At 51.2% G+C, this 22,398-nt stretch overlaps 1 protein-coding gene across 2 annotated transcripts in view; it reads right to left on the reverse strand.

Annotated features, from left to right (window-relative positions):
• Nucleotides 1-226: 226 nt before the first annotated feature.
• Nucleotides 227-22,398, reverse strand: part of SHISA9 (shisa family member 9) — a 256,863-nt gene continuing 234,691 nt past the window's right edge. For both annotated transcript variants that reach the window (XM_055134675.1, XM_055134676.1), the window contains one exon: nt 227-4,340. In XM_055134675.1, coding sequence (XP_054990650.1) covers nt 3,958-4,340 — 383 coding nt within the window. In that variant the 3' untranslated portion in view covers nt 227-3,957. The remainder of the gene's footprint in view (nt 4,341-22,398) is intronic.

Genomic DNA, 22,398 nt, shown 5'->3' on the forward strand with positions numbered 1-22,398 from the left:
GATGGGTTCTTACCCATTGGGCTTCCCTTTTAAAAAAAAAAACAATAAAGTCCTTTGGCAGAGGTGTATGAATTAAGATCTCCATGGAATATTTTCTCCCTGCAAACACCTCCTCCTCCTCCCTCTGCGGACGGAGAGTGACCCCATGCTCATTGGGCTGCTCCCCAGAGAAGGCACGAAAGGGGGTACAGGGCCCTAGAAAGAGACTCGGCAACCCCCAACCGCATCACATAGAATTTGTTTTATTGCCAGGTAAGAAATTCATATTAATATAGTGAATACATATGTTTACAAATAAACATTCTTAGAAAACAAACAAATGTTTTTTTTTTTCTTCTTTGTAGGAAGTAGTTATTGGTATCATAAACTCTGTAGTTGTCGACAAGTATGAACACAGGTTTACTTGCAGAACATACGGTTACTAAAATATTCGCACGTAAAATATGCTCCATTTACACAAAAAAACTGGGGCAGGGGAGCTGGAAGGGGGATGCCAGGCGGAGCCCAAGGCAGATGGAGGCTGAGTCACTGTGGGAAGAAAGGGTTGGCAGACTCGGGTCCCATGGGGGCTGGAGGTGGGGGGACAGCTAAAGGCAAGAAGGAGAAGCCCACTAGAGGCACAAGAGAGTGTCTCTGCTTTATTCTGGCCCGCCTCTTCTCCATCCTTCCTCTCTAGCTACAGGATGTCCATGGAGCCATGACCGGTCCAGACAGTTCCATAGATCACACGCCACGACACGCTTTCAGCCTTTTCCTCCTCCCAGAGGAGGACCAAGAAGTGACTTTCCTATTTCTGCTGCCCCCCTCCCACTGGGGTGAGGGGTAAGGAGTTGGGAGGGGCCACCCCTATGGGGTGGGGGGGGTCTTCCTTCTTCATGGTGCTGACCACACAACACCTCTTCTGCCAAAGCCACAGCTGCAGACTTCAACCAAGGAAACTCACAAGGGGGGGCAGCAAACTCTGAGAGGGAGGGAGCCAGGAGGTGGTGGGACCCTGTCAATTCAGAGCCGGAAGAGGGTCCTGCATCAGGGCCGGGAGAGCTGAAGTGGGGGCCCAGTTTAATGGTGAGCTACGGGGGGAGCCCAGATCAGAGCTTGTGAGTGATGGAGACTGGAGAAGCCAATGCAGACTCCCTGGGTTAGGAGCTGTATACCACACATGTGCGCACAGTGCGCTGAACCGGAGTGTGGATCTAGGGGTAATTCATCTGGTGCTAATTCATCCTCCTCGCTCACTCCTCTTGCCTCAAGGATTTCCCCTTCCGTTTTGTCAGCCCGTCAGCAACAGCAGCAGAGAAAGTCTCCACTGGCCGTTGTTTTATCTTTAACAATTCTTTACATCCAGTCAAATCTTTCCATAGAGAGAGGAATGAAAGAGGAGGAGAAGGAAGAGGAGGAGGAGGTGGAGGAGGAGAAAGAAGAGGAGAAAGAAGAGGAGGAGGAGGAGGAGGAGGAGGGAGAGAATTGAGCTGTAGTTTCGGGAGGAAATACAAAAGGAGGAAGAAGAGGAGAAAGAGAAGAGGAGGAGGAGGAGGAGGGAGAGAATTGAGCTGTAGTTTCAGGAGGAAATACAGAAGGAGGAAGAAGAGGAGAAAGAGAAGAGGAGGAGGAGGAGGAGGAGGAGGAGGGAGAGAATTGAGCTGTAGTTTCAGGAGGAAATACAGAAGGAGGAAGATGAGGAGAAAGAGAAGAGGAGGAAGAGGAGGAGGAGGAAGAGGAGGAAGAGGAGGAGGAGGAGCAAAAGAGAAGAGAAAACCACTGTAGGTTCACAGGCTTCCACACCTATTTAACCAGGACTTAGTTGCTGCCTTGTTGCTTCTGGACTTAATTTCATCCTTACGTTTTTTTGGTCAGGGGCATCGACACTGGTTTTCTGTTTGTGCCGAGGCTGGGAGGTTTTCTTTCGCAAATTGAAAGTATTTCAAATGAAGCCACTTAGACACCAGCACTGACCTGGAGCCATAGAGTGTGTTAGGTCACTCAGACCAACAGACAGTGGCCATTGGCACTCGCTCCACTCTGGAGAGCGGGGGGGGGTGGGGGGGGTGGGTCCTAGCTAAGCAGCTGGGACAGAGGGTACTGACCCCGCACTGTTCAGCCAAGCAGAAACAGCCTTGATTAAAAAAAAAAGGGGGAATCTTAGTCACATGTGCTCTGAGTCCTGCTGGACCCGAGGGTGCGCCGCTTCCAACACCGGAAGCAGACGTCTCCAGGAAGTACCCCGTCGTCAGCGAAGAGTGGGGGAAAATCTCTCCCCTTCAACGCCATCCCGTTGCTCTCAAGCCCCCACGTTGGGTTTCCACTAACCATAGCACTGGCAGGAAACTGTGTTGGAACCCCTGAGACCTGCTTACTTGCTGTGAGAACAATCTGGGGAGTTTTGGAAGGAGGGTGGGGCGTGAATGCACAGATGTATCCAGGAGATGGTCTGGAGGGGCAGAGGGAAGTACGGGACCCAGACATGCTCAGTCGGCCTTTCTCCATCAGACAGGGTCGGGAGCTCAGGAAGGGAAGGATGGGAGGCATTTGGACCCTGTGGGCAGCAGGGGGGGAATCTCTGACATTGGGCCCCCTGACATTACAGCAACCCCCTTGGAGTGTGGGGGAGACCGGGGTCACCAACAATACTGCAGAAACACAGGAGGGAGGAAAGGCTGAAAGGACGGAGGCTGCACACGGGCACGGGACGGTCATTGAACAGAAACACATTGAAGGCACCACCCACGCTTATGACATTTTCAGTCCAAAGCAGTTGAAGATTGGCAGCGGCGGCGGCAGCTGAAAGGGGGCAGGGGGCCGGGGGTCACCAGTTCCTAGAGGATTTGGTTCTGCGTCTCTGACTTGCCTTGGAGGCAAGAAGGAATCTCCAGAACAGCGAAGAACTCTCCAGAACGGCGAAGAACTCTCCAGAACGCTGCAGGAATCCCCCAAACACGGAAGCTTCTGGGCCTCCTCTCGCCTCTAGCCAACTTTTCAAAGGTGATTTCTTTTTTTTTTTTTTAAAAAAAGGGTGGCAGTTCATATCATGGTTGGTTTCCCGCCTGGAAGATGGGGAGGTGGCGGGGCAGGGGCAGAGATAAAATTTGCTCTTTTTGTCTGCTTTGTAGTGGGCTTTGATTTTATTCTTTGCAAAAAAAAAAAAAAGTGTCATGTGAAAGTCTCTAGACCCTACCCCCTCCTTCCGCCACCAACGCCTGCTCCTCCCGTGTCCCTGGCCAAGGTCTTTATGGACGTTCTCTAGCACGTGCTTCCTTTCCAGCTCCATTGGGAGGGTTCAGGGTCTGTGAATGCTTTTGTGAGCTGAAGTGTGTGTGTGTGTGGGGGGGGGGGTTGTTTTTTGCTTCCAACACTGGCGATGTGAATATCACTGTCTGTAGAATGCTCAGAGTCCAAGGGTAGTCTCATAGGCTCGTGGGAATTTGGGGTTTGCGTCTCCTCTTGGAACGAGCCAAAGGCTTCCGATGCACTTATGCCTCCCCTGAACGACTGCCCCTTTTCCAGAACATTCTGCGGGTCCTCTCTCACTCTCCATCTCTCTCAGCCTGAAGTGTGACCAACGCTGGGACATGCCATAGGACAATTTCTCTCAACTGTGTCCCTTGCCGTATGCCCCTCGTGCAGAGGAAAAAGACTGAATGAGCCCCCACAGGGTGGGCAGATAACTTGGATGGGGCTGGGGGCTGCGGTAGAAAAGAAAGCAAGCCTCAGTTTCCCCCTCGGCTGTCTTGCTAAATGTCCAGGCTTCCGTCTTGCTCGGTTGCCCATCGTCACGGGCCAGGCAGGACCCAGGAAAGACGCGACTTCACGTCGCCGGTAGGTTAGTCGTGTGGAGGGTGAGTGTGTAGGTGGACGCTGGGGGCTGGGGCAGGAGGGGGCAGTGGACTGGGTGATTCCTTAATTTTTTTTTTGCCTCTCTCAGTTGAGTGTGGTCTCCAGGGCGCTCTCCGGCGCCAGAGCTCAGACAGTCACCTCTGTTTTGCTGTTGGTGATGAAGTATGGCTGTGGGGGTGGGTAGTGCTGGGGGCGAGGTCCCAAAGGGTCGCTGGAGCCCGACTCGGCCGTCCCCAGCTTGGCCTTGTTGCCATAGGCCTGACGCCGGAGAGACTGCTCGTTGGGGTCCCAGCCCTTGAAGTTGGCGGTGGAGGAGTTGTAGGCCAGGGGGTGGGGGGGCATCTTGTTGGCTCGGGACTTCTGTCCATTCTGCTTGGCGGGGCCGTGCTCCGGGCTGAAGGCCCGCGGCTCGTTCTCCAGGTGCACCGGCTGCAGGGGGAGGTTGCCCTTGGCCGCCAGCTCGGCCAGATGCCGGCGCTTCGTGTAGAAGTCGTCGTTCACCTTGTCAGCTGTGGAGGCCAGGCAGACGGAGGAGGGGAAAGGAGGGAAGCAGAGACAGGGAGAGGAAGGAGAGAGAGAGAGAGAGAAAGAGAGTTAGGGAGAAGTCCTCGAGCCAAGAACAGCCTCCCGACCGGCACACAGCGCACACACAAGCACGCGACAAACTTCCGCTGGACCAGACAGATGAAGGCAGGCGTGTGCTTCCCAGAGACAAAAGCAGGACCCGGGAATGGGGGGAGTGCCCCCCAATGGAATCTCGAGTCCCCCACTGCCGTGAAACACATATCCTTACCCCCAACCACAAAAGGGCTCTGCTCGACACAGCTTCCTTAGAAAACTCAAGCCCGGTATCTCCACAATTAAAAGAGTAGGTGTGCTCTCCTTGAAGAGAACACTACTGGAAGATTCCTTTAGGGCGTTTGCCTTGCCCACGGCCAACCTGGGTTTGATTCCCAGTATCCCATAGGGTCCCCTGAGCTCCGCCAGGAGTGATTCCTGAGTGCAGAGCCAGAAGGAACCCCTGAGCATTGCCGGATGTGACCCAAAAAGAAAAAAAAAATTCATCATCATCATCATCATCTCATTGATTGTTGAATTTCTCGAGCGGTCTCGGTAATGTCTCCATTCATCCTAGCCCTGAGATTTTAGAAGTCTCTCTTTACTCATCCTTCCCAATGATGCCGCATTGGAGGCTCTTTCAGGGTCAGGGGGAAAAAAAACTAAAAAATTTTAAAAATGGAAGAGTGGGCTCTCCTTGGAGAGAACCATATTGGAAGATTCCTTCCCAGTGATGCTGGGAAATTTCTACTCATCACCTCTCATCTAACACTTGCGTAAATTTTCTTCTGCTCTTCCCCAGGAAGAGAAGTGAACACACACACACACAGCTATCCGCTCTAGTATCTGCTTTTGTCTTTGGTTTTGGCGGTTGAGCAGACCTGACTCAACCCCCAAGCGCCATCACCAAGTGGTAATACCCCTCTGGCTAAAGGACTCGGTGTCCTTGGCTTTTGCAGGCGGCAAATCCTCATAATGAAAAGGAATGTCCCAACGGGTAGCTTGGAAGATTAAGTGAGATGACAAGGATCAAGTACTTAGCCCTTGGCGACCACCATTAGCCTCGTTATTATGGCTTCATTTCTCACGAGACATGTTATCACATATGTTTCCATGCTATTATGAAGGACTTACAGACTGTGTTTGAATGCCTCTGTGATATTTCATTGGATGGAAATGTAAAACTCAGGCTTCCTCCTGATGATCAGCCTGATTGTGCTCATGTGTGAAGCTAGCATGGGCATCTTCTAGGTTACAACTCTCTTTGTATATTTTAGGATTTGGAAGAATTCTAGTAAGATTTCCTTCATCCGCACCAGGGGGTGAAAAACTATGGTCCAGGGACCACATCAGGCATCTGCCTGGCTTTGTAAACCATATTTGACTGGCGTCTCCCACCCTGAGGTGTCTGGGGTCAGGGCTGCTCTCTGCTATGTCGTGAGGAATTTCAGAACTTGGGAAGGAAACTGCATGGCCCACAGAGCCTGAAATATTTACCATCCAGCCCGGAAATGAATTACCTGGCGTGGAATTACTTTGCCGAAGGATGTAAACATTAATAAGACCATGATGCATGTGACCAGCGATGCTAAGTCTGTATCTATTTCCATTCCATTTCACCACACTCTGCAAATTAGCATGATTTACTTTTCCTCCTTTTATCCCTGCCCCCTTCCTCCTTCCCTCCGTTCCTTCCTCCTTCCAGGGGCGGTTGAGCACCCAAGTCCCCTGAGTAATACTCAGTCTGGCTGTGTGGGCAGGAACCTTTCATCCTCAGGCCAGTGGTGACCTGGTGAGGTGCCAGGGAACGTGAGGTGCTTTGAAACCAGGGTCTGCTACATGTGAAACATGTGCCCTGAGCCTTTGAACCATCTTCCTGGACCTTCCTTTCTTTCTTTGTTTCCTCCTTCCTCATTTTCTTTTTTCCTTCCTTCTGTATTTTTCTGATCATTGGATAAGAACCTTATTTTATTCTACAGTGCTTGTATGATAAGCTCCTTTGCTGTTGTGAAATGTATTTGTTGGGGACACGTCCTTAAACACACCTCTCCTGGGAGACCAGAAACTTTGCTCTTCTTTCATACCCTAGTGCAACACCCCACACCGACAGAGGGTGAGACATCGAGTGAGGGAGATCACAAAAGTCCACGTTTCCTCTCTCAATAGATCTTTGTGACACCCCCAGGAGAGAGGCAGGGCAGGTAAGAATTAGAACATCAGCCTGACAGATTAGATGGGGCTAAAGTCCAGGCCCGTGGCATGATTTAATTCAGGTGACCCACAACTAGTAGATGAGCCAAGGGCAGACCCTCCCTCCAGGGAATAAGACTACTTTTGAAAGGCTGTAGAGGGTCAGCTTTCAACTCTGAAATGAAATGGGTCAAACATCCCCTGCCTGGCTGCGCTGGGTCAGCACAGAAGTTCACTGATCCTGGCTCTGCCCCGACTCCAGCGCCCAGCTCCCCACGAAGCCAGCTGTTCATTTGTCAAGCTGCACACCAGGAGTGTCTATCCCCGTGGATGTGCCTTGTGTGAACTGGTGCCATCTCTCAAGGGACAGTTTGTCTTTTTCTGCATTCTAGACCTGCCTGGAAACAGGACGCATCCAAGTCCCAAGGACCCGGGGGCTCTGTGAGGGAGATTGCAAAGGACACACACCTGCCTGAAGTATCATGCTTCCTTCAAGGTGGCCCGGCTTAGCAGCAAATTTAGCACCCCTTTTTTTCTTGGGGGGTGTTTTGGGCCGCTGATGCCCTAGTGTTCTGGAACGAGGCCTTGATCTTCCTCCTTGGGCGTTAAGCATACTTGACCCATGACCTCCAGGGCAGGGTACCTGGCGTCTCCCAAGAGCCATGCCTGTGCTCCTGAACATACTCAGATCTGCTCCCCTTCAGGCTCTTTCTTCTCCCCAACGTGGGACCATCCGCAGTGGAGCCACTCAAGCCAGACACACGGTGACAGTTGTTGATTTCGTGCCCCATCCCCGGCCCCCTCCCCCCGCCATCCAGCACAACGCTCAACCACTACAACCTTCCCGCTCCATCTGACAAATCTCCTCTGACTACTCCACTGCTCCTCCCCCCTCGGAGTCTTTCTCTGCTCCAGCCACCAAACTGGTCTCCCGGTCCCGAGCTCCGCCTCCTGTGCTCTACTCTGTCCACAGCACTTGGAGGGAAATTTCTGAAACGTGACAATGCATCTTTCATTGACCAATCCCCTTCAAACAATATGTTCGGTCATTTCATTGCCCATCAAACAGGCACTGGCCAGGGCTCATATACCAGAAATGTACGGAGCTGCCCAGGCAGGCCCCACTCACCCTGCTCTGGGGCCGGACATTCTTTAAGGGGGGCCCAAAGAATGGCCACACAATCCCACATATTACACTGAAGGAGAAACAAAAATCTGTCTGGTATGATGGAACTCGGGACCAGGTCTCTGGCTGGCGAGAGAAGCAGAGGTTGGAGTTGAGGCGACTCACCAGGCTCCACCCCACACCTCGACCTCCCGGCTCTTCCCTCCGCACCCTATTTCTAACATACTCTGGTGACACGGTTTTAGAATTTCCCATTTCCACGTTGACATCTTCCTACTAGACCTTGAGTGCTTTGTGAGCCCGGGCCCTGCCTGTACTTCTTGCACTTCTCAGTATGGGGTGGGGGGGTAATATGACACAGGGGAAGCTTTTAAAGATCCCTCCATCCTTCCCCCAAAGGAATTTAGTCCGAATCTCAGCGAGTGGAACCCACACCCAAAACTTCCAAGCCAGACCCTGAGTTGATGACTGTAACGGGCAGCTGGAGTGAGTCAGAGACAGTGCTAGAGCAAACGCCTTGTCAGAGAACTGAAGGGAAGTGACCCCCCCCTTTCTCCTAACCCTTCCCCTCTAGGAAGCCTGACCAGGACCCCTCCCTGCAAGGCAAACGCCTTTCCATGGCTCACCTGCCAGCTGCCACGTCCCACCTACCGATGTGGTTGTTTCTGCACGGCCTATCACTCCTATTGAAGTTTCCTAATGGCGAGATGGGTTCGATTTGTTTTGTCCCCATTGCATTGACCGTTCTGGTTCCTTGCAGCTATGAGGTACTCAGTAAATATCCAGGGAACAGATGCCTGAGTAAAACAGCATGGGGCAGAGAACAGCAGGGCCAGAGGAGAGAAGCCCCAGTTCCCTTCTTTCAGGAGTCTCTTACCAAGAGCCACACTGCATTCTGCCCCAGCATGACTCAGCATTCTCCATCCCCATAACTCAGCATCCCACCCCATGATTCAGCATCCCCCATCCCCATGATTCAGTATCCCCCACCCCCATGACTCAGCACCCTCCATTCCCATGACTCAGCACCCTCCATTCCCATGACTCAGCATCCTCCATCCCCATGACTCAGCATCCTCCATCCCCATGACTCAGCATCCCCCACCCCCATGACTCAGCACCCTCCATCCCCATGACTCAGCATCCTCCATCCCCATGACTCAGCACCTTCCATTCCCATGACTCGGCATTCCCCATCCCCATGACTCAGCACCTTCCATTCCCATGACTCGGCATTCCCCATCCCCATGATTCAGCATCCCCCACCCCCATGACTCAGTATCCCCCACCCCGATGACTCAGCATCCCCCACTCCCATGACTCAGCATTCTTCTTCCCCAAGATCCTTTTTTCAGACAACAGACTAGTCTCAAGGCTACTCAGAGCAACGGGCTCATGAGAAGATTCTTATTTCTGATCCTGACACACTGCTGAGGCAGTAGGGGCCACGACAGCTATGATAGCTGATGTCTTCTCAAAGGGTTCTAAGGGAAAGCAGACACAGAGTCATTCAACTCTTGCCCTGTCGTTGCAGATGCAGAGAGAAGCCCCCATTGTAAGGAATCATTGAGTACCCCGGGATTATCTACTCCATGCACAACCCAGAGCAGGTCTCTTGGGAAAGGTGGCTGTGGGTGCCCCGAACAGAGAAAACACGTGGGAGTTGGGGCCATGAATGGAGCAGACAGGAAAGTAGCCGGGCTCTGGAATCAGGCAGACCTGAGTCTGGGAGACCTCAGGAATGTCACTTAGCCCAGACCCCTTGACAGGCGCCCCTCAGCTGTGACGACGTGGCCCCAGATCACCACACAGCCGCGAAGAGCACCGTGAGGCAGCTCAGAGAACCGGGTGGCTGACCAGGACGGGGTCTATTAAGAGGACGATAGTGTGGTGACTATAGAAGCACAGGAGGGGCTGGAGCGATAGCACAGCTGAGAGGGCGTTTGCCTTGCACGCGGCCAACCCGGGTTCGAATCCCAGCATCCCATATGGTCCCCTGAGCACCGCCAGGAGTAATTCCTGAGTGTAGAACCAGGAGTAACCCCTGTGCATCGCCGGGTGTGACCCAAAAAGCAAAAAAAAAAAGAAAAAGAAGAAGAAGAAGAAGCACAGGATTCAATCCAACGTTTACTAGGAGGCCACTCCGCCAGAGAGCCAGCTGGGCACAAAGAAAGCCTGTGTCCAAACTGACCAGCCCTCGCTCTTCCTTCTCCCCTCTGCTCCACCTGCGCTGCAGGCTGAGGGCCTGGTCTGCCCGAGGACACGGCATTCCACTGGGCCTGGATGTGTTTGGGATGAGAAGCTGGATAGGGAAGATTTCCTCGAAGCTGGAAGATTTCCTTTCAGGATAATTCAAAGTGGAGGAGAGGAACAGGATCTGCATTCCAGAAGAGGGAACACGTTAAAACCCAGCTGGAGGGGCTGGAGTAAGAGCACAGCGGGGAGGGCGTTTCCCTTGCACTCAACCGACCTGGGTTCGATTCCCAGCATCCCAGAGGGTCCCCTGAGCACTGTCAGGAGTAATTCCTGAGTGCAGAGCCAGGAGTAACCCCTGTGCATTGCTGGGTGTGACCCAAAAAGAAAAAAAAATAAACAGCTGGACTCTGGGGAAATTTGTTCCACCAAGAGGAAGAGTCTGTGTCCCTAGCCTGTGAGTCCAGTGTGCAGCAGAGACTTTGACCACAGAGACAGTTTCTGCCACTGGGTGGATGTGAAGAAGGAAGCACTGGCCAGGCCTGGGTAGGCAGAGTCCTACTGCCCAGACGCTCACGGTTTCCACAGCCTGCTAACTGCCAGGAACCGGGTGAAACTACCTGACCATGCAGCACAGCCCACGTGCCCACCGGCATCAGTGTTGAGGGAGACTGACCCAGAAACACCCTCGATCCCCGCCCACGGAATGCCCAGCAGACCCTGAAATATGAGTCCACTGAGGCTGTTCTTCATGAGTCCATGAAGCTGTGGGGGAATTTGTTACACAGCAGTGGATAACGGATACTGAACAGCATTTATAAGGAGGGACTGTGGAAGCTTCTAGAAAGTATGGGTACAGAAGCTTCCAAAAGGTGAATATATATATATATATATATATATATATATATATATATATATTGCTTTTTGGGTCACACCTGCGATGCTCAGGGATTACTCCTGGCTTTGTACTCAGGAATAACTCCTGGTGGTGCTCAGGGGACCCTATGGGATGCTGGGAATCAGACCCAGGTCGGCCGTGTGCAAGGCAAACACCCTACCTGCTGTGCTATCTCTCCAGCCCCCTTACCCCTGTATTATCTCTCCAGTTCTTAAAGAGTTATTTCTTTAGGCAGATGTGGGGGGTGGGGTGGGAGGGAAACCGGGGACATTCGTGGTGGGAAATGTACACTGGTGAAGGGACGGGTGTTGGACCATTATATAACTGAAACCCAATTATGAACAACCTTGCAATTCTGCATCTCATTGTGATTCAATTTTTTTAAGTTTTTAGAGTTGTTGTCTTCTACTGGAAGGCAGGGAGCACAATCAGTGGTGCTCAGGGCTTACTCCTGGCTCGGCACTCAGTGGTCACTCCTGGTGATACTCGGGGACTATCGGCAGTGCCAGGGATCAAAGCCAGTTCAACTGCACGCACGGCAAGCGCCTTAGTGCTGTAGTATCTCTCCAGCCCTCAGAGAGTTATTTTCAAGATAATTTCAGGTCCAGAAAGGTGGCTGGTGGTTAGGAGCTGATGAGTTGTTCCCGGAACAAAGAAATGCGATTTTTCTCAGCCTCCTCGGGTTCTGGGTCTCCTCTGCGTTGGATCCAGGGGAAGGGCCAGAAATGCCTTCCCAACCACTCCCAGCTTTCTGCAGCATCTCTCCTGTCTGAGTATATTAAGCAGCTCCCCATGAAATAAACAACAGATCCATTGAGCAGCCTTGTAAGGCCCATTAATAACTGTATTAACCTAATCAGCTCCGGTACCTAGTGGGCAGATGGCTGACAGGCCGACCAGGAAACAAATGTGTGAGCCTTTTAACAGCACTGGTCTTCCCTGGTTTGATTTTTCTTCATTTAAAAAGAGGGGAAAAGATTGAAAAAAAAAAAAAGGTGCCTTCTTTCCAATGAGCCTAATTGCCTTGAAGGAACCAAGGCTGTAAAATTAAACTGTGCCGTCCTCCATCTGTCTCCTTCTTAATTAGTGGCAGACGCTGTACAGGTGTGGGGTGGATGAAGCTTGGCTTCCATGGAAATGGAACGTGCTAAGGTAATAACCAGTTTTCAGAACCAGCTGCACCTTGGAGGGGTTCAGCAGGTGGCCTCCCCCCAACCTCCCTTCCTCGGGCCCAGGGTACCTTCAAGAGGACTTCCTGCAACTCCTTCTCCCCGCACCCAGAGGTATTTCTAGGATGCAGGGGGTGGTGTTTACCTGCGAAGCCTGGACCCACCTGCTAACGCCCACGGTGCCTCATTTGACTCTGTCTTTGGTCCAAGGACATGACAACATACTTAACATGCATCGCCCCATTGCACATGGGGATAAAAGCCACGCAGTAGTCCCCCAGGATGACATGACCTGGCCTGTGGTTACTTTCCCCCCCTTCAACATTTCCTCCTGAATATCCAGCCAGGATATTCATTCCCTAATATCTGCCGCAGCAAACGGCCATAAATGGGGTCGCTTAGAACAACAGAAATCAATTTTCTCACAGTTCTAGGGGCTAGAGTTTGGAATCAAGGGGTATTGCGGGGTCTGAAAATAACAGGGTCAGGTTTCCAGCCTTCCCAAGCTCCGTGAGGAGCCTGCCTGGCCCCTTGACTTCTGCTGGCTCAGGCGATTCTGCACATACTTGGCCTTGGTTTAGCTGCATTAGTCTGACGCAGAGATCTCCCTCCAACCGGTCCTGCTCCCCCAGTGTCCTCCCCTCCTCTTCCGAGGACCAGGATGAGGATCTGGGATAATCCGGGGCTCACAGTGTGCTTTTAATTTTATCACACCCACAAAGACTCTCTTTCCAAGGAGCGTCACACCCTGAGGCTCTTGGTGGACCGAGATTCGGGGGAGATGCTATTCAATTCAGCACCCACAGGGTTCCACTCTTGTAGAAAACCCAAGGCTCACCCCCACCCCACGGCTGGGGGGGTCTTATCTCCATGCTCCCCTCTCAGTCCAAACGTTCTAGTTGGCTGTCTGTCTAGATACTTCTAGGCACTGTGTACTCTGGTCAAATGTCACTTCTGATGGGACCCTGGGGACTCCCCAAAAGTGGTTCATTTGGAGGGAAGGGGCTCCAAAGAGGCACTTAGCAGACCTGGGGGGTCCTTCCTGGTGATTCTTGGCTGTCCAGGTTGATGGCTCATTGCTAGGGCATGAAGACATGATGCTGTTTGGCCCAGCGGTGCTGAGACTCACCTAAGACATCCCAGAGGTGCTATGGAGCCTCCAGGATCACACCCAGAAATGCTCAGGGAACCACGTGGCACCCAGGGATCAGACCAGGGTTGAGTGCACTGGAGAGATAGTGGAGAGGCTGAGGCATTCGCCTTGCATGGAGCTGATCCCAGTTCAACCACAGACACCACACAAGGTCCCCTGAGAACTTCCAAGGGTGATCCTTGAGCAGAGTCAGGAGTAAGCCCTGAGTACCACCAGGTGAGGCCCCCAAACTAGCATTGGCCAAATGCAAGGCATAAGCCTTAACCCCAATGCCCTCATTCCGGTTCCCCATTTTCTTTCATCACCTCCCTGTCTGAGTGTGATGTTAGCCGGCATCATTTTTAAATTCCGTTCTCAGTTATTTGTGTGTTTCCTGTCTCCTTTGACTAGAGATCAGCTCCACCGAGGGGAGAAATTATACCTGCTTCACTGACTACCGTGTCCCAAACAATTAACCCAGTGCCAGGCGCCCAGGAGAGAAACAATAATATGTATTTTTTTGCTGAAGCAAGGAAAGCTCTGGAGATATTTCAATTGCAATGACATTCTCTGAAAGATTAGAAGTGGGAACGGATGTCTTATCTTCCTGCCCTCTGGGACGGTTAATTTTGTGTGTGTAGTTCACTGGTCCATGAGGCATCCAGATGAAACTCCCCCAAGACGAAGATATTTCTAGCTGAGATTAGCATTTGAATTGGTGGGATCAGCAGAGTAGACTGTCCTCCCCAATGTGGGGGCCATAATCCAACCCATGGAAGGCCTGAATACAATAACAGACAAGGGGAAGATTCCGTTCCTTCCTGAGAAGAAAACCACAGTTTTCTTCTGCCGGTGGATTTACAAAATCAACTCCCCTGGTCCCAGGCCTTCGACTTGAAATGGATTTAGACTTCCCTGAATTCAGACGCTTTAGTAGGAACTATAACGGGAGGTGTTTCTATATGCGTCCTGTTGACTCTGTTTATCTAGAAAAACCCAACCAATGCGTGGTTCATAGCACAGAAGATTAAGCAACTTGTATAGGGACAGAGGGATGAAGGTGAGTTAATTTCCTTTATTTTGGGGACAGCAGAACCAGGCTGCCGTCCAGCTCCACCTCTCTGCAGCGGCTAGAAAGCTGTGTGGCTTCTTAGCTCAGCGTCATGGTGCAAAGTCAGGCTCAGGGGCAGAGAGAGCAAGAGAAGACTTGGACGGAGCAGGAGGTGGCATGTTAACGTCTCCCTCCCAGCATCTCTCAAGCTGAAACTGGGTAAAAACTCGCCCTTATTGACTGCTCGGAAATAAATCCTCGATGAGAGGATTCACACTTTAACATTCTCTCTATACTCGTGAGGTGGACACGCTGACCAAACTTCTTTTAGAGACAGTGTAGCTGAGAGCAGAGTGTTGGCAACTTGTTCCAGTGATGGGACCTGAACCAGGACACTCACTCCAAGTTCAGGGCCCCTGAAAGGTGCCGTATCTGTTGTTCTGACGGCTACACTTCAGGAAGCACTCGCTTAATTGCAGACAGCCTTGTTTCCTTAAGAGGATGTGGGGGGGAGGCGTGCGCGGGGGGGGGGGGGGGTGGTCTACTAGCAGGAACACAGTCCCCCAAAATTAAAGTCAATGGAGTGGATGTCATGCACAAAAAACACCGGATTCCTCCTCTCAAAGTCAGGGATCCGGGCATACACATGTAAATATCCACCATTCCAGAGAAAATAAGAAAATGTCCTAACTGGGAGTATGACAGTGGGGATGAGGGGAGTGTGGGGGTCCCCTTCAGAGCTGTGTGGATTAAGAGCCACCTGAGACCGAGGCTCTGCCAGCACGGCCCTCCCTCAGGCCCTCTCGTTCACTCACGTTAGCTCAAGGATGAGAACTCGAAGGCTTCCAAGCACCAGACTCAGCTAATATGCCACAAAGCTCGAAAGATGTACACCTCGTCTGTGTGTGTGTATGCGTGTGTGTGTGTGTGTGTATATATATATGCATTTACATATGTAGATGTTACCATACATATGGGCTGGAGTGGTACAGCATAGCGGTTGGGCGTTCGCCTTTCACGCGACTGACCCGAGTTGGATTCCTCCGCCCCTCTCGGAGAGCCCAACAAGCTACCGAGAGGATCTCGCCCGTGCGGCAGAGCCTGGCAAGCTACCTGTGCGTATTGGATATGACAAAAACAGTAACTATAAATCTCTCAATGAGAGATGTTACTGGTGCCCGCTCGAACAAATCGATGAGCAACGGGATGACAGTGACAGTGACAGTGACTCTATACCCTACATATGTGTGCGTGCGTGTGTATGTGATGGTAACGTCTTCCTTACAATCTGGCTGAGAGAGCATGCTATGAGAGCCATAGCATCCTCAGGTCCCTGTGTTGAACTGCCAGCCCGATTGGCTGAGAACCGTCAGGTGGGGTCCCTGGGTCTCCTGAGCACAGCTCAGAGGGTGGACTCGCACCCACGCCCCTACCGAAAATAAAGAACTTGCCTTGATTTTGGACAGTTACTCTAACAGGGCAGATAGGGCAGCTGGCAGAAGGGAGGGGGGGGGGTGGGAGGGGGAGGGAGGAGCCTGGCCCAGAGTGTCAGGTCAGAGCAGAGAGAAATAGAACGTATCTCCCCTTCAGCCACATTTATTATCCTTGAGGTCTCTGGGTTCAGCTGTTCAGGGTTTACTTTTTACTGATAAAGGAGTATTCTGAGTTCACACTTTTCCCCTCCTCCTTTAAGATTGGCTTTAAAAAGTAAAAGGTAGGGGAGAGTTCATGTTAAGAGAGAGAGGAAAGTACATGTTAAGAGAGAGAGAAGGGAGAGTTCATGTTAAGAGAGAGAGAAGGATGGAGAGAGGGAGAAAGAGAGGGAGACATATCTATATCTATATCTATCTATCTATATGGGTATCCAATATATATACAGAAGTACCTACTATTCCATGACCTAGGTTCATAGAGGTGTCTCAGTAGGTAAACATGAGAAAGGCGGGGAAGGACCAGAGCAATAGTACAGCAGAGAGGGCGTTTGCCTTGCACGTGCCCAACCTGGGTTCAATCCCCAGCATCCTGTACGGTCCTTGGAGCACCAGCAGAAGTAATTTCTGAGTACAGAGCCAGAGTAACCCCTGAGCACCACCAGGTATGACTCAAAAAGCCAGAGAGAGAGAGACAGAGAGAGACAGAGACAGAGAGAGACAGAGATAGGGACAAAGGGAAATTTTTTTTCCCAGACAGGAGAGAGGAGGAGAGAGAGCTCAAGGTGGATCTTTCTGGTGAGTGAGCCTTATTTCACCCGGCTCTAGGGCTCGCTGCAGAAGAACAAGTGGGCAGAAATCCCACTTGAACCGAGACCTAATGAGGTGCTCAGGGTTTCTCCCCAGAGGGCCCCCCATCTTGGCTGGAGTCAAAGCTCTCGAAAAGTTTGCAGGTGAGTGCAGAAGCCTGGCCCTCGGGTGCCTTCCGCCCGAGGGCTCCCGGCGGGAGGGAGTCCCGCAGCCTCTGCCCGGGAGGGTTATTACCAAGCAGCGGCTGGCTTGAGCTCTGCACCTCAGTGGCCCCGGCTGTGCCAGGAGCCTCCTTTTGTGGTGACTGCAGGCTCTGCGAGTGTCCGGCAGGCTTCTGAGACCTCGGGCTCTGTTCCTCTTCCCTGAGGCAGCCCTGCTGTGCAGTTCCCCCTTTCTGAAAGGCAGTGGAACAAAGGAGCATGGACTCCTGCCCGGCCAAGGCTGGCCGCGGAGCTGGATGCAGAAGGAGCCCCGGATGGAAGTGTGCACCGGCTCCCGCCTTCAGCCCGCACTGTGACATTTCTCTTTGGCTCAGCCTTACGCGTACTGGGACTAGGGGTACTCCAAAGGCCGCAAAGCGGGGTGAACGAGGCTGCATCCTGCTCACTTGCTTCCACTTTGCGGTAGCAAAGGCCCTACTAGATACTTACAGAATCGGGGCTCTCGTGATAGATTACTGCATGGATGAGATCATCCTTTTGTACCTTTTCTGACAGCTACATTCTTCTTAGGGCACACTTTAAACCTCAGTACCCCCCCCACAAAAAAATAAAAGGAGGCCACCGAGATGTGATCCCGGGGGCTGCACGTGTGCAGCCTCTCCGCGGCTGCACGAGCATGACTCCAGAGGCCAGCTAAACTACTTTTGGTATGAGCAGCTCCTTGCAGAATGTCTCCAGACTGAGAACTAAGCCGTGGCCCCATGCCTGCCCAGGAGGAGAAAGGCATTTCTCTCTCTCGCCTCTTCCTTGCAGGGGGTGGGTGAAGGGCGTGGTGACCGCCATATTATGAGGACCACAGATGAGAGTTACAAGCTTGCAATGATCCAATATCTGGAAGAAATCTCCCTGGACTTAGTTGCTAAAGTACAGAAATCCAAAACCTTGCAGAATGTCATATCTCTTCACAACAGGTCTGACTCCAGTGGGGAACTCCTAACAATAATAGTGAGGTCTGTGTTGAAATATTGAATGTAACCAGAGTAAAGAGAAAGTAAAGTGAAATTTATCAGTTACGGGGTGGGGGGGTGGAGGGGAGAGGGATGGGAGGTGTACTGGGGTTTTGGGGGTTTTTTTGGTGGTGGTGGTTTTTTTTTTTTTGTGGTGGTGGAATGTGGGCACTGGTGAAGGGATGGTTGTTTCAGCATTGTATAAGTGAGACTTAAGCCTGAAAGCATTGTAATTTTCCACATGGTGATTCAATAAAATAAAATTTTTATTAAAAAAAATAATTAAAAAATAAAAGGAGATTCCTGCTTCCCCATTGTGAGATTCTGGGCTTATCCGTGTGGCTGATGGGTGTTAGCTTTTTACGGATACAGGAGTATTCTGAGATAGCACAAACAAGCTGTGCTGGGGAGGGGGGGGTCTGCTTGTTCCTCTGCCATCATCATAGAGACTGTCACGAGCGACCCCTAGAACAGAGCTGCATCCCCCAGACATTCCAGCCCAACCCAGTCTAGATCAGCCAACATCCAGCCAAGTCTCCTCTCTATGGGTGGATTCGGCCGAGATGAGACATGTCCCCCACATCATCCGTCACTCACATTCCTGGTGTCAGCGAAATCCATTTCAGCCAGGAGACCTGAGGTTGTTTGTCCCGTGGCATTATTGAGGTGAGAGATAATGGACACAAAAACCATTTGCTCCGCCATTTTCAGGTAGGCTCCCCTTCCCTGCCCAGCCTCCATCCACGTGGTCTGAAGGATTCAGGGCTCTGAACTCCCAGGCACCACCCAGCGGCAACAGACAACCCCATTCCCCGACATCTCATGACCCTCACCTGGGTGACCTGTGCAGTGATGGATACAAGGCAAGAGTCAGAAGCAAGTCTGAGGTAACCGCCTATGGGGGTGGGGGTCTGGGTGGCGGGAGGCAACGGGACCAATGACTCCAAATATGCTGTCTTCTAGGAGAGGCAGCTGCAGTGATGGGCTCAAGACTTCCAACTCAGTAGACACAGCTCTGGGCATAGAATACAGCTGTCCTGATTTCTGTCTGCTTGGTTTTTCTACTTTTCTCCACTTGGCAGGAAAGGCAAGAGGGTCCTCTCCAAATGTGGTGACCGGTCCCACCAAATCATTTAAGAAAAAGTATGTTTTGTGTCTATCATGGGCTGTGAAAACCCTGAAAACTCATTTGTGGAATATAAAATAACATAATATGAGACTGACACCCAAGGACAGAAGACACAAGGACCAGAAATATTGCCTCATAATTGGAAGTCTGTCTCATGAGCTGGGGAAGAAGGCAGCTAGAATAGAGAGGGGATCACTAAGTCAATAATGGTTGGAAAAATTGTTTGGGATGGGAGATGTGTGCTAAAAGTAGATAAAGGACCAAAAGTGATAGCCTCTCAGTATCTATATTGCAGACCATCGTGCCCAAAAGTAGAAAGAGAGAGTATGGGGGAAATTGTCTGGCATAGACGTAGGGGGGATGTTGGAAAGGGTGGGGGGATACTGGGGACATTGGTGGTGGAGAATGTGCACTGGTGGAGAGATGGGTATTCGATCATTATGACTGAAACTCAAACATGAAAGTTTTGTAACTGTATCTCTTGGTGATTCAATAAAGAAAAAGATGAAAAGAAAAGAATACCCTGTAAAGTGCTAGAAACCTCTGGAATGGATGGCATCTAATGGGCTCAGCCTCCGCGGGGTCTACTTGCAAAGTAGCAAGAATGTTGATTGCAATCTTGCTGTGAATCTCTCTGTGGCAGAAAGTCCCACCACCAACCCACTTCATGCCCTCTGGGTGCCCAAGGAAGCTCATCCAAACGCCGGTGTTTGCGGTGTGCTTTTCAAAAGAGGCTGAGCCCTGGAGCTGGTGGGATTTAATCTTTATTAAAAATACATCACTTCCATATTCTTTACCTGCTCTGTACCCAACCATGCACTAGAAAACCAATAATTCAAATCAGAAAATTGCAAAACCCTGAATTTCATAAAGACATATATATATATATATATATATATATATATATATATATATATATGCCTTATGGAGTCACACCCGGCGATGCTCAGGGGTTATTTCTGGCACTGCATTCAAGAATTAACTCCTGGCAGTGCTAGGGGGACTATATGGGATGCCAGGGATCGAACCCAAATCAGCCGCATGCAAGGTAAACACTCTGCCTGCTATACTATCAGTCAAGCTCATAAGAATCACAGGTTTTGCCTTTTGTTGTTGTTGTTGTTCACACCCAGAAGTGCTCATGGATGCTCCTGGCTCAAGCAGTGCTCCTGGATCTACACTCAGAAATTACTCCTGGCAGTGCTTGGAGAACTCTGGGATGCTGGGGATTGAACCCAGGTCAGTCGTGTGCAAGGTAAACGCCCTCCCTGCTGTAGTATCACTCCAGCCTGTAAAGTCATATTTTTTTATTAGTGAATCACCGTGAGGTACAGTTACAGACTTACAACTTTTCGTGCTTGTGTTTCAGTCATATAATGCTCGAGTACCCATCCCTCCACCAGTGCCCATTCTCCACCACCAATGATCCCAGTACCCCTCCCCTCCCCCATCCCATCTCCCTTACCCCACCCCGCCTCCGTGGCAGGGCATTCCCTTTTGTTCTCTCTCTCCTTTTGGGTGTTGTGGTTCACAAGAGAGATATTGAGTGGCCATCGTGTTCGATCCATAGTCTACTTTCAGCGTGCATCTCCCATCCCCAGCGGGTCCTCGAATCACACTTTACCTGTTCCCTTCTCTATCTGAGCAGCCTTTTCCTCCTGCCTGTGAGGCCGGCTTCCAAGCCGTGGAGCCAACCTCCTGGTATGTAAAGTCATATTTTAAGGCTGCTTTTAGTGAGTGGCTGTGTGTGCTCCAACAGACCCCTCACCCACATCACATATTTGTGTTTATCTTGTGCCTTATGGGCAACTCTTAGATGGGCGTTTATTCCCAAACTATATCAACTGTCTTAGGGGGAAAAGTAACAAGGATTTATTCAGTAGTTATTATTCACTAGACACTTTCTCAGCCATTTCATATACATTTGAACACTCTCAAAGAAAGGGAACAAGAAAGTCATGTTTTATTTTATTTTCATTTTTATGACTGTTGTGAATAACACTCCGAGTTCGGCTACCACGTTACTCCGAACCGCTGGTAGAACAGGACACCAGACCCATACAATGGCCCGCCCAGCCTTCTGCCCCTAGCTATAGCCCCAACCTAGAAAACAGTCTGATTTCAGCAAGCAACAAAAGTACTCATATTTGGACAATAGTACAGGGACACTGGCTTTAACACCCAGAATCTATTAGAAAAAAAAAAAAGAGTTGGCCCAAACTTTAGTTGAGGGGTCAATGAGATTATCCAGAGGTCAAGGCACTTGCCTGGCACACACAAACCTGATCTAGGTTTGATCCCTGGCACTACTTATGGCCCCCTGAGCACTGCCAGGGGCCACTTCTGAACACAGCCAGAAATGGCTCCCTGAGCATCCTTTAGTGTGGCACAAACCACCTGCCACCTGCCACCTACCCCAAATAACACGGAACTTCGGCTGACAAGGGAATTACCCAGCAAGGTGCAGGCTGCCATCTTGGATCTGGGCAGGGGGGTAAGGACCACATGACCACTAGGGACCGCCCTACATGGGACCCCTACAGTGGAGCCCACCTGTATGGTGTGTTACCACTTCCTCTGTAGCAGTGAGGGCTCCCCTTCAGTCCAGGTGGCAGTGAGAGCCTGCTGTCTTCAAGGCCCTTGTCCTTTTTCCTGGGAAACAACCCTCCCTCCCTTTTCCACTTCGACCCAACATGGCTTTCCAGAAATCCCTCGAACCCTGCATCCCGGGTGTTAAGATAATAGCCCATCCTTCTGAAGAGACCAGTGGTACCTAAAGTCTCCGCAGGAGCAGTAGGACAGTGGGGAGGGCATTTGCATGCGGCCAACCTGGGTTTGATCCCCAGCACCTCATATGGTCCCCCGAGCCTTTAATCCCTGAGCTCAGAGCCAGGAGAAAGCCCTGAGCACCCCACCTGAGGCTAACCCACCCAAAAAAGATAGCAGGAGGCGGAAGGTTGGGACCATTCAAGTCCCCACTACAACCCCATCCTCACGGAGACCCACAGAGGCTGCAGAGAGCGCACCAGAAGAGGCAGAGCTACCTCGGGGAACTTGGAGCTTGCCTTCTCTACCATCCTTTTATCTTTTTTGGACAAAGCTGCGTCTACCAAGACACATGTAGCAAGGGAGGTGGGCGGGGCTAGCCCCGCTCTGGTACAAACCATTGCTTTCCAGCCTCATCTTTGGCCCACCTGAAACGGTTTCCAAATGCAGCAGCCAACACCATGTGGATAGAAGGAAATTGCTGACCGTCTGCTGACACTGTCACGGGAATCATAATGGTTGTTTGTTACCGAGGGGGGGGGAGTGGAAATATGTGCCTCAAATTAGTAGGTCTGTCACGTTGCACATTGTTTGCCTCTCTAAAAATGGACGATGCCATGTGAAGAGTGATTCTCTAACGCAAGACCTGGAAAGTTGCCTCTCTCGAGACAGTAACCTGGTAATTAGGGGCTTCTCGGTGGAGACACGGTGCAACCACACATCCCCTGCACCCCCAGAAATCAAGGGGCCTCTGAGGCTCTGGGACCCTGAGCAGATATCCCGCTTTAGAACCTTCATCCCAAAGAAAGAGAGAGACCAAATCAAACGGTCCTGGCTATCTGGCAACTTTCCTACTGGGGCAGTTTTCAGAGTCCCCAGAATGGAACCATTAGCCTGGCTGGGAACCTGTTCACCACCCATCCCACCTGGCCCTCCTCACAGCCCCA

Source organism: Sorex araneus, chromosome 4 (assembly GCF_027595985.1).
Source record: "Sorex araneus isolate mSorAra2 chromosome 4, mSorAra2.pri, whole genome shotgun sequence".
Classification (NCBI taxonomy): Eukaryota; Metazoa; Chordata; class Mammalia; order Eulipotyphla; family Soricidae; genus Sorex; species Sorex araneus.